General features: G+C 51.5%; 1 protein-coding gene across 4 annotated transcripts in view; it reads right to left on the reverse strand.

The window, feature by feature from the left end:
- The window catches only part of LOC139228085 (monocarboxylate transporter 1-like), a 50,962-nt gene extending 41,877 nt beyond the window's left edge, over positions 1-9,085 (reverse strand). Inside the window, exon 1 of one of the 4 annotated variants that reach the window (XM_070859257.1) lies at positions 8,971-9,085. In XM_070859257.1, the coding sequence (XP_070715358.1) occupies positions 8,971-9,007 (37 nt within the window). In that variant the 5' untranslated portion in view covers positions 9,008-9,085. Of the gene's footprint in view, positions 1-5,722; positions 5,887-6,199; positions 6,286-8,894 lie in introns of those variants that run through there. The other 3 variants (XM_070859259.1, XM_070859260.1, XM_070859258.1) reach the window with 3 other exon arrangements.
- Between the last annotated feature and the right edge of the window lie 3,124 nt (positions 9,086-12,209).

Below are 12,209 nucleotides of genomic sequence, written 5' to 3' on the forward strand. Positions count from 1 at the left end.
GGGGGCCCAGCCCAGCCCAGCCCAATCCTGTTGCCCTCTGGCGCCACAGTCCCGGCTGATTATTTCCACCCCAATCCTCAGTGTGCGGAGGCTCATCCCAGCACCACACCCCCTCCCAAGGCAAGACCGGTAACAGCACAACTGGGCCCCGAACCCTAAACGTACACACCGAGGGCTCACTGCTCAGTGACCGGGAATATCGCCGTGACAGGCGATGGCTGACTCCACACTGTGTGTCTCTCACTAGCAGCCTATCATTCGGTTTCTGTCTCTCTCTCTCTCTCTCTCTCTCCCCCCGTGTGTGTGTCTGCTCCTCACCAACTGTTATCTTTGTGTCTCTGTCCCTCTGAGTCTCTCTGCCTGTATTTCTGTATCTGTCTGTGTGTCTGTCCTTCTCCCTGTCTTTGTCTCTCTGTGTCTCCATCATTCACTCTGTCTCTCCTCCTCTCCATCTCTGCCTCTGTCTGCCTCTCTCTCTCTCTCTCTCTGTCCGCCCCTCTCTCTCAGTCTGCCTCTCTCTCTCTCTCTCTCATTCTGCTTCTCTCTCTCTCTCTCATTCTGCTTCTCTCTCTCTCTCCAGTGGCAGTGTGGCAGAAACCCCCTTCACACCCTCCCCGAGCCGTGAGGAGAGGAAGTGCTGTGTGTGCTGTGGAGGGTGGAGGGGATGTCAGCAATGTGGGTGCAGCAAACCTTAGCCCTGCCTGTACAATCAGCCCGGGCAGTGTGTGTATTCTTGGCAGGAGTGATAATTCCCAACTGGCAGTGCGTTACCATATTCATAGCAATCATAGAGCTTTCCGGCACATTCAGCCCATCGTGTCTGTGCTGGCTCTTCTGATCCCAAACTAATCCCACTGCCCCGTTCTCTCCCCATAGCCCTGTATCAATCCCAAACTAATCCCACTGCCCCACTCTCTCCCCATAGCCCTGTATCAATCCCAAACTAATCCTACTACCCCACTCTCTCCCCATAGCCCTGTATCAATCCCAAACTGATCCCACTGCCCCTCTCTCTCCCCCCATAACCCTGTATGATTCCCAAACTAATCCCACTGCCCCTCTCTCCCCTCATAGCCCTGTATCAATCCCAAACTGATCCCACTGCCCCTCTCTCCCCCCATAGCCCTGTATGAATCCCAAACTAATCCCACTGCCCCTCTCTCCCCCCATAGCGCTGTATCAATCCCAAATTAATCCCACTGCCCCACTCTCTTCCCATAGCCTTGTATCAATCCCAAACTAATCCCACTGCACCACTCTCTCCCCATAGCCCTGTATCAATCCCAAACTAATCCCACTGCCCCTCTCTCCCCCCATAGCGCTGTATCAATCCCAAATTAATCCCACTGCCCCACTCTCTTCCCATAGCCCTGTATCAATCCCAAACTAATCCCACTGCACCACTCTCTCCCCATAGCCCTGTATCAATCCCAAACTGACCCCACTGCCCCTCCCTCTCTCCACCCCATAGGCCTGTATCAATCCCCAAACAAATCCCACTACCCCGCTCTCTCCTAATAGCCCCGTAACAATCCCAAACTAATCCCACTGCCCCGCTCTCTCCCCAGAGTACCATCTCAATCCCAAACTAATCCCACTGCCCCGCTCTCTCCCCAGAGCACTATATCAATCCCAAACTAATCCCACTGCCCCGCCCTCTCCCCATAGCCCTGTATCTTCCTTGGCTTCAAATATGTGCGCAATTTTGCCTTAACGATGCAATGGTCTCTGCCTCAGTCACTCCTCGTGGATAAGCATTCCATGTTTAAACAATACTGCCTCAAGAAAGTTCTCCTAAACTCTCTCCCCCACTCTTTTTCTTTCTCTCTCTCTCTGACAATTTAAAATTGATGACCCTTCATTAAAAGGGTTAGTAAAAGACCCTTCATTATTCCTTTTTTACAGCTACAGAGTGCGTGTCGCATTAAATAGGCTCGGTTAGATAGAGGAGCGTGCAGCAAGACTCGATCTAATATATTCATCGGAGAGAAAAGCTCTATCATTAAGGGGCCACAGGCCGTGCTTGTGACATTCACAAACCTTCAAGGTTACACATCAGAAAATCATTGTATTCACCACACATCGACTTATTATAGGTGTTGGCACCCTCTGACAGTTTAAGAACTGGATGGTCAGGTTTCTTAGTGAAGTGTCTGCAATTTTTAAAGCAGACAGTAGGAAGCAGAGAGTGAATTTTCCCAATGACACACTCCCAGTTTCACCTCTGTATTGGGAAAAAACAGAGCATTCACCCTCAGTCTGATTTCTGCTTTGATCTCTGTTTTGCTTGGAGTATTTACAAGAACATAAGAATTAGGAGCAGGAGTCAGCCATACCACCCCTCGAGCCTGCTCTATCATTCAATGAGATCATGGCTGATCTTCTTTCTCAACTCCACTTTCCCGCTCGATCCCTCTGATCAGCATCAAACAGCAGAATACAATAGTCCCGACTGACTCCATAAATCCTAGCCCAGCCCTTACTGTGACCCCTGGCCTAGTGCGCACTGTGACTTCTGGCCTACCCTGTAACCCCTGGCCTAGCCCTTGCTGTGACCCCTGGCCCAGCCCTCCCTGTGACCTCCTGGCCTAGTGCACACTTTGACCTCCTGGCCTACCCTGTGACCCCTGGCCGATTGCGCACTGTGACCCCTGGCCCAGCCCTCCCTATGACCCCTGGCCTACACTGTGATCCCTGGCCTAGCCCGCACTGTGACCCCTGACCTAGCCCGCACTGTGACCTCTGGCCTAGCCCACACTGTGACCCCTGGCCTAGCCCACACTGTGACCCCTGGCCTAGTCCGCACTGTGACCCCTGGCCTAGCCCGCACTGTGACCCCTGGCCCGACCCTCGTTGTGACCCCCACACCCCCATCCTCCGTTCTTCCACATTACCTGTCGCCCACAACTTACTGTGTCTTTCTATAAGTCACAGAATGCGATTTTCTTCAGCAACTTCCCTGTTGTTCTCGGGGCACGGACACTCGCTGCTCTCTGGTTCCTTGCCCACGATAAGGCACTTCCCTGGAATCGAGGGTGGCCAGTGTGGGTGGGATTTTCCCCATAGCCAAGGCCCAATCCCATCAACATCCTTGCAGGAGCAGGAATCCTGATAGAGGAGCTCTTGGCTAATTGTTCTATTCTGACTGTGCTTAGACAAAGATCAGCTACTTGCAGCACTGGCCAGGGATGGAATCAGGGCTGATGTCGGGAAGCAATTTTTCACACAAAGGCTAGTGGATATCTGGAACTCTCTTCCCCCAACCCTGAAATTGATGGATTTGTGTTAGGCATGGGTATGGGGGGGGAACAAGTTCGAGGGGCTGAATGGCCAACATCTGTTCTTGTGTCAGCCGTGGCTCAGTGGGAAGCACACTTGCCTCTGAGTCAGAAGGTTGTAGATTCAAGTCCCACCCCAAAGACTTGAATACGAAAAAAATCTAGGCTGACACTCCAGTGCAATGATGAGGGAGTTGCCGCACTGTCGGAGGTGCCGACTTTCGGATGAGACGTTAAACCGAGGCCCCGTCTACTCTTTCAAGTGGACATAAAAGATCCCATGGTACTATTTCGGAAAAGAGCAGGGAAGTTATCCCCCGTGTCCTGGCCCAATATTTATCTCTTAATGAACATAACAAAAAAATAGATTATCTGCTCATTATCACATTGTTGTGGGTTGCTGTGTGTAAATTTGCTGTTGCATTTCCCACATTACAACAGTGACTACACTCCAAAAGTACTTAATTCGCTGTAAAGCGCTTTAAGACATCTGGTGGTCGTGAAAGGCGCTATAGAAATGCAAATCTTTCTTTTTGTTACTTCCTATGTGGCGATCCCGGTGCCAACGACTCAGTGAATGGTGAAGACTGCAGAGCCCGCACAGTATCTTCAGCGGGATTGTAGTCGACTGAAGCACTGAGAGTTTCTGCCTGGCAATTATCACCTTCTCAACTCCCAAAATAAACCCGTCACCACACACTGTATCAGGCAACATATTCAAAACATCACCGCCGTCTCCATGCAAATATTCACACCCCCCCTTTCAACCCCCCCAAACATTCACCCCTCCTTCAACCCCCCAAACATTCACCCCTCCTTCCCCCCAAACATTCACCCCTCCTTCCCCCCAAACATTCACCCCTCCTTCAACCCCCCAAACATTCACCCCTCCTTCCCCCCAAACATTCACCCCTCCTTCAACCCCCCAAACATTCACCCCTCCTTCCCCCCAAACATTCACCCCTCCTTCCCCCCAAACATTCACCCCTCCTTCCCCCCAAACATTCACCCCTCCTTCCCCCCAAACATTCACCCCTCCTTCAACCCCCCAAACATTCACCCCTCCTTCAACCCCCCAAACATTCACCCCTCCTTCCCCCCAAACATTCACCCCCCCTTCAACCCCCCAAACATTCACCCCTCCTTCAACCCCCCAAACATTCACCCCTCCTTCCCCCCAAACATTCACCCCTCCTTCCCCCCAAACATTCACCCCTCCTTCAACCCCCCAAACATTCACCCCTCCTTCCCCCCAAACATTCACCCCTCCTTCAACCCCCCAAACATTCACCCCCCCTTCAACCCCCCAAACATTCACCCCCCCTTCAACCCCCCAAACATTCACCCCTCCTTCAACCCCCCAAACATTCACCCCTCCTTCAACCCCCCAAACATTCACCCCTCCTTCAACCCCCCAAACATTCACCCCTCCTTCAACCCCCCAAACATTCACCCCCCCTTCAACCCCCCAAACATTCACCCCTCCTTCAACCCCCCCAAACATTCAACCCCCCAAACATTCACCCCTCCTTCAACCCCCCATTCACCCAACCCCCCCAAACATTCACCCCTCCTTCAACCCCCCCAAACATTTACCCCCCTTCAACCCCACAAACATTCACCTCCCTCTTTCAAACCCTCCCAAACAATTACCCCTGACCCCCTAACCCCCCCCCCCCCAAACATTCACCCTCTCCTTCAATTCCTGACCCCCTAAATCCCTGAAACATTCACTTCCCCCCTTCAAACATTTCCCCCTGGCCCCCCAACATTCCCCCCCCCCCTCAGCCCAGGGCGGGCCGCGCTGCCTGTCCCGGTGTGACCCGGAGCCCGGGCATGGCTCGGTACTCGCTGGCTGTGTGTGTCATTGGGACCGAGCGGCCGGAGAGCGATCCCCGTGTGCCCCGGGGGTGCAGAGCCAAGCGCGATATCCTGGGCACTGACCCCCGGGCTGGGGGCACTAACCCCGAGGGCAGTGGGGAGCAGCCCCCGCTCACAGGGGAGCCGTGCACATACCGCCCTCCGCGCGGTCCCCTCGCCAACACTGGTAACCAAAGATCACCCACTGAACGGGTGAGCCCAGCACCGGCCCCGCATCGCTCAACTGTGGCATGGAAACTTCTCTAACTTTAGGGAGAGAGAAGTGGGAGAGATAGGGCATGCAGTAAAACCGAAAGTCAGACACAGAGACAGTCAGACAGAGAGAGAGAGAGATTCAGAGAGAGACAGAGAGAGAGAGATTCAGAGAGAGACAGACAGAAAGAGATTCAGAGAGAGACAGAGAGAGAGAGATTCAGAGAGAGACAGACAGAAAGAGATTCAGAGAGAGACAGAGAGAGAGAGATTCAGAGAGAGACAGAGAGAGAGAGATTCAGAGAGAGAGAGAGAGATTCAGAGAGAGACAGACATTATTGCACCTAACAATGCGAGACGCAGTTACAGACCTGGCTGCGAGTTGAAGTTACAGCGTGCCCGAGTCCCGCACACAGCTTCCTCTCTCCATTCTGTGTGCAATGCATTGTTACACTGCCCGGGCTCAAACTCAAGCAACAGCACCCTCCCCCTCTGCTCAAGTCCCACAGCAATCGTGGCAAGCCAGAAATTCCACCCTCTGCCACTCAGCGCTCACTCACAGCGCCCAGGGTCACCACACTGTATTCACACTCGATCTCGGCCCTACCACCAGCCCCTGCTCCTGTCTCGATTCAGGACACAATTATGCCGTGGTTCTGTACTGCACCAGTAATCCCGAGAACACTTCAAATCACACCCTGGGTGTTTGAGAATATGAATGTAACTTTTCATTTAAAGAAACAAATCTGGAAATGCAAAGCTGGTCTCAGTAAAAGTGACCCTGAAGCTGTCGGATTGTCATCTGGTTCACTGATGCCCCTTTAGGGAAGGAAATCTGCCGTCCTTACCTGGTCTGGCCTATAAAAAGAAAGACTTGCATTTATATAGCGCCTTTCATGACCACCGGACGTCTCAAAGCACTTTAAGTACTTTTGGAGCATAGTCACTGTCATAATGTGAGAAATGCAGCAACCAACCAAGGGTGGTGCTGTTGTTGTTTGGCAAACAGACCTCTACCTTGCGGAAGCTGATCACCAACTCTGATAATGATAATGATCATCTGTTTTAGTGATGTTGATTGAGGGATAAATATTGGCCAGGACACCGGGGAGAACTCCTCTGCTCTTCGAAATAGTGCCATGGGATCTTTTACGTCCACCTGAGAGAGCAGACAGGGCCTTGTTTTAACGTCTCATCCAAAAGACGGTACCTCCGACAGTGCAGCGCTCTCTCAGTACTGCCCCTCCGACAGTGCGGCGCTCCCTCAGTACTGCCCCTCCGACAGTGCGGCGCTCCCTCAGTACTGCCCCTCCGACAGTGCGGCGCTCCCTCAGTACTGCCCCTCCGACAGTACGGCGCTCCCTCAGTACTGTCCCTCCGACAGTGCGACACTCCCTCAGTACTGTCCCTCCGACAGTGCGACACTCCCTCAATACTGCACTGGGAGTGTCAGCCTAGGTTTTTTTTGTGGGACATGAACCCACGACCTTCCGACTCCGAAATGAGGGTGCGACCCGCTGAGCCACAGCTGGCCGCTACGGAATCGTCACCAAAAAAAATTATACGCAAAATTCCAATCATATTCGCTTTCAATCTAATGTCTTTAATATGAGACATTAAACCGATGTCCCATCTGCCCTCTCAAGTGCCGTAAAAGATCCCATGGCACTATTCGAAGAAGAGTAGGGGAGTTATCCCCGGTGTCCTGGGGCCAATATTTATCCCTTAACGAATCAGATTATCTGGATCATTATCAAATTGCTGTGTGTGGGAGCTTGCTGTGCACAAATTGGCTGCTATGTTTCCCACATTACAACAGTGACGACACTTCATAAAAAGTACTTAATTGGCTGTAAAACGCTTTGGGACGTCTGGTGGTCGTGAAAGGCGCTATATAGATGCAAGTCTTTCTTTTCAGTAAACAGAAGGCAGAAGCAGGGCCTGTTACTGATTGTGGCAAATACACAAAGGAGGTTAAAGGAAAAAAGCAAAAAGTTACTTTGATCAGCGTTATCTGGGCTGCTTGACTGCAGTTTGTACAAGTAACGTGGGTTGGGCTTAAGCTGCTCATTACCGCACGGGAAGTGCAGGCCTGCTCCCCTCGGGGACCACGAGGCTTCTCTGTGGGTTGGGCTGGCAGAGACGCATTCCCATTGGCTCCCCGGCCCCAACAGCCAACACACCCGTCTCGAAAATCACACAATGTCATGTTCGCGGATCTGCAAATGTACCCAGGGCAGTTACAGATTCCAGGGGAGGGAACGCCTCCCCATCAAAATAGCACAGCATTTCGCCGAGGCAGAGGCGAGACTAGAAATACTTAACCCTCGCTTCACCGGCTGAGCCTGCACTTTCTCGGGTGCCTGTTGCAGTAAATTGCACAGGAACTCAGCCTCCCAACCAGCTCCGACCTCCCAATGTTTCTCTGCAGCCAGCCTCACGCGCAGTGGCAGATGTCGAAAGACAGACTTGCATTTATATAGCGCCTTTCACGACCACCGGACGCCCCAAAGCATTTTACAGCCAATGAAGTTCTATTTGAAGTGTAGTCACTGTTGTAATGTGGGAAACACGGCAGCGAATTTACGCACAGCAAGCTCCCACAAACAGCAATGTGATAATGACAAGAGAATCTGTTTTAATGATGTTGATTGAGGGATAAATATTGGCCCCAGGACACCAGGCTAACTCCCCTGTTCTTCTTCGAAATAGTGGCCGTGGGATCTTTTCCATCCACCTGAGTGAGCAGACGGGGCCTCGGTTTAACGTCTCATCTGAAAGAAGGCACCTCCGACAGTGCAACGTTCCCTCAGTACTGCCCCTCCGACAGTATGGTGCCCCCTCAGTACTGCCCCTCCGACAGTGCAGCGCTCCTTCAGTACTGCCCCTCCAACACTCCCTCAGTACTGTCCCTCCGACAGTGCAGTGCTCCCTCAGTACCACCCCTCAGACAGTGCAGCACCCCCTCAGTACTGCCCCTCCAACAGTGCGGCGCCCCCTCAGTACTTCCCCTCTGACAGTGCAGCATTCCCTCAGTACTTGCCCCTCCAACAGTGCAGCGCTCCCTCAGTACTGCCCCTCCGACAGTGCAGCGCTCCCTCAGTACTGCCCCTCCGACAGTGCAGCGCTCCCTCAGTACTGCACTGGGAGTGTCAGCCTAGATCTTTGTGCTCAAGTCCCTGGAGTGGGAATTGAACCCACAATCTTCTGACTCCGAGGCGAGAGTGCTGCCCACTGAGCCACGGCCGACACTAGGCCCTGGGACCTTCTGGCTCTGGGCTTGCAGCATGGAGTCTGAGTGCAGGCTATCGGAGGGAAGTTCAATCCCGGTGTACCGGGCTACATCGAGTTACATCAAGTGGACCGCACAGAAACAGGCCATTCGCCCCAACGGATCTGTGCAAGTATTTATGCTCCACACCAGCCTCCTCCCACCCCACCAGCATATCCTTCTGTACCTTTTCCGCCTAAGGGACCACCTAAGAAGAAGAAGAACACTGATCGCTGAGCGGCCCGGACCGCACACAATGTCGCGGGACACACCTCAGCACAAAATGCGCGGTGCCCTTTCACGCTGTCGTTAAATCAGGTGTGTAAATCGCACATTTCTGCAACTTGCCGTGTCTTGTAGTTCCGAGGGAGTGACTGCTCCACATTAAACTCTCCTGCAGAGCATTTCCAGCACTGTACAGAAGAAACGCCCTCACCAAGCCTTGCACCTCGCTTCCCGCAATTATCAGCCCAATTGCAAAATGTTTAAAGGAAACATTGCATTTATTGTAGAATGATACAGCACAATTCAGCCTATCGGTGCCTGTGCCAGCTCTGTGAGAGAATGATCCAATCAGTCCCATTCCCCCCGCTCTTTCCCCATAACCCGGCACATTTCTCCTTTTCAATGAACCTGTATAAATCACTGATTAGGCCCCAGCTGGATCTGTCTGAACCCTTCAAAATGTTAAACACCTCTATCAAATCTCTCAACCTTCTCTGCTCCAAGGAGAACAACCCCAGCTTCTCCAGTCTCTCCACGTCACTGAAGCCACTCATCCCGAATACCATTCTCGTAAATCTCCACACCCTCTCCAAGGCCTTGACATCCATTTCCTAAAGTGCAGTGCCCAGAGCTGGATGTAATACTCCAGCTGGGCCCAATCAGTGATTTATATAGCACCTTTCATAACCTCAGGACATCCCAAAGAGCCAATGAAGTACTTTTTGGAGTGTAGTCACTGTTGTAATGTAGGAAAGACAGCAGCTTATTTGCACACAGCAAACAACAATGAGATAATGACCAGATCATCTGTTTTAGAGATGTTAGTTGAGGGATAAATATTGGCCCCAGGATATCGGGGATAACTCCGCTGTATAGTGCCATGGGATCTTTTTACGTCCTCCTGAGAGGGCAGACGGGGCCTCGGTTTAACGTCTCATCACTGCCACCTCTGACAGTGCGGCGCTCCCTCAGTACTGCCCTTCTGACATTGTAGCACTCCCTCAGCACTGCACCTCCAACAGTGCAGCGCTCCCTCAATACTGCCCCTTCGACAGTGCAGCACTCCCTCAGCACTGCCCCTTCGACAGTGCAATGCTCCTTCAGTGCTGCCCCTCCGACAATGCAGCACTCCCTCAGTACTGCCCTTCTGACATTGTAGCACTCCCTCAGTACTGCTCCTCCGACAGTGCGGCGCTCCCTCAGCACTGCCCCTCCAACAGTGCGGCACTCCCTCAGCACTACACTGGGAGTGTCGGTTGGATGCAGGAACTAACTGGCTCCACTGAAGATTAATATCTCAGACTCACACACTATAGACATCAATTTCAACACCTCACTGCTTTCAGAAGTGTCCAAACTGCTTTACAATCAGGACATAATAAAACATAAAACAGAGCAATTACCCCTGATGATTTATGACCCAATTTCACAATTTCTTCTTGGCTTTGAGAGCTGGCCTTCAGTACACAGCCTGCATTCTGTGACAAAGAGGAACAGGATTTGCCCCAAGGTTATCTGGCATTTAGTGTTCTTGGAAATGCACCCCGATTTCACAATGTGCCGAACCTTCTGATCTCCGTCATCACTTGCTCCATCATCGCCGCTTGATACATGTCAAGACCCGCGAAATAAATCGCAAACCAAAACTCCCTCCCTTATTCATGCTCCCTGTTATATACCCTGTACAGCCCATGTTATATACCCTGTACAGTGTTTGTTATATACCTTGTACAGTGTCTGTTATATACCCTGTACAGCCCCTGTTATATATCCGGTACTGCATCAGTTATATACCCTGTACAGCCCCTGTTATATACCCTGTACTGGTATATACTGCTGTTATATACCATAAGAACATAGATATAGGAGCAGGAGTCGACCATTTGGCCCCTCGAGCCTGCTCCGCCATTCAATAAGATCATGGCTGATCTGATCTTGGCCTCATCTCCACTTCCCTGCCTGTTCCCCATAAATCTTGATTCTCTTATCGTTCAAAAGTCTATCGACCTCCACCTTAAATATATTCAATGACCCAGCCTCCACAGCATTCTGGGGAAGAGAATTCCACAGATTCACAACCCTCTGAGAGAAGAAATTCCTCCTCATCTCCGTTTTAAATGGGCGGCCCCTTATTCTGAGACTAGGCCTCCTAGTTCTAGATTCATAGAAATATCCGCTCTGCATCTATCCTGTCAAGCTCCCCCATTAACTTATACATTTGAATAAGATCACCTAAACTCCAAGGAGTACAGACCCAAACTGGTCAACCTTTCTTCATAAGTCAACACACTCATCTCAGGAATCAACCTAGTGGACCTTCTCTGAATTGCCTCCAATGCAAGTATATCCTTTCTTAAATACGGAGACCAAAACTGTACGCAGTACTCCAGGTGTGGCCTCACCAACGCCCTGTACAGTTGGAGCAGGACTTCCCTGCTACCCCGTGCAGCCAGGACACAATGGATCGAATAGCCTCTTTGTGTTGTGCTGTGTTGGTTCAATAGCAGGCATGGGTTCAAAGTTAAACGTTTACACAAACGGGTCAAAATACTCGTCGGAGGACAAGAAGGTACCCCTACATCCAAAATCGACAGTCAGCTGTGTGGGGGGGATGGGGGGGGGGGGCTGAGAAATAATTATAATCGAGGTGTTTAAGATGATTAAAGGAGTTGATAGGGTAGATAGAAATAAATTATTCCCTCTGGTGGGGGGAGTCCAGAACAAGGGTACGTCACCTTAAAATTAGAGCCAGGCCGTTCAGGGGTGATGTCAGGAAGCACTTCTTCACACAAAGCGCAGTGGGAATCTGGAGCTCTCTCTCCCAAATAGCTGTCGAGGCCGGTGGCCAATTGAACATTTCAAAACTGAGAAGGGTAGATTTCTGTTGGGTAAGGGTATTTAAGGTTACGGGACCAAGGAGCGTAGATGGAGTTAAGATACAGATCAGTAGCGATCTCATTGAATGCTAGAACAGGCTCGAGGGACTGAATGGCCTCCTCCTCTTGTAATGATCCAATGAAACTCTTTTGTATATTGTACTCAAGGGATATGGGGATCGGGCGGGAAAGTGGAGTTGAGATCGAAGATTAGCCGTGATCTTATTGAATGGCGGAGCATGCTCGAGGGGCAGAATGGCCGACTCCTGCTCCTAATCCTTAATGTTTCTTCTGTAACTCTGTGGTGTTCGAAAGAGTTAAGTGTGGTCTGATTGCCAGCCGCGGCCACAACGTGCACAGGAGGGTCAGCGAGAGCTGGGGAGGTCACTGAGTTGGCATTGCCGTGAGCTGGAATCTTTCTTGTTGCTTTGACGCGAGCCGACTGGTTTCCGTCTTGGAGTGAGCAGCATGGCAGTGTAATGGGAC

This window comes from Pristiophorus japonicus, chromosome 17 (assembly GCF_044704955.1).
Source record: "Pristiophorus japonicus isolate sPriJap1 chromosome 17, sPriJap1.hap1, whole genome shotgun sequence".
In the NCBI taxonomy this organism is placed as follows: domain Eukaryota; kingdom Metazoa; phylum Chordata; class Chondrichthyes; family Pristiophoridae; genus Pristiophorus; species Pristiophorus japonicus.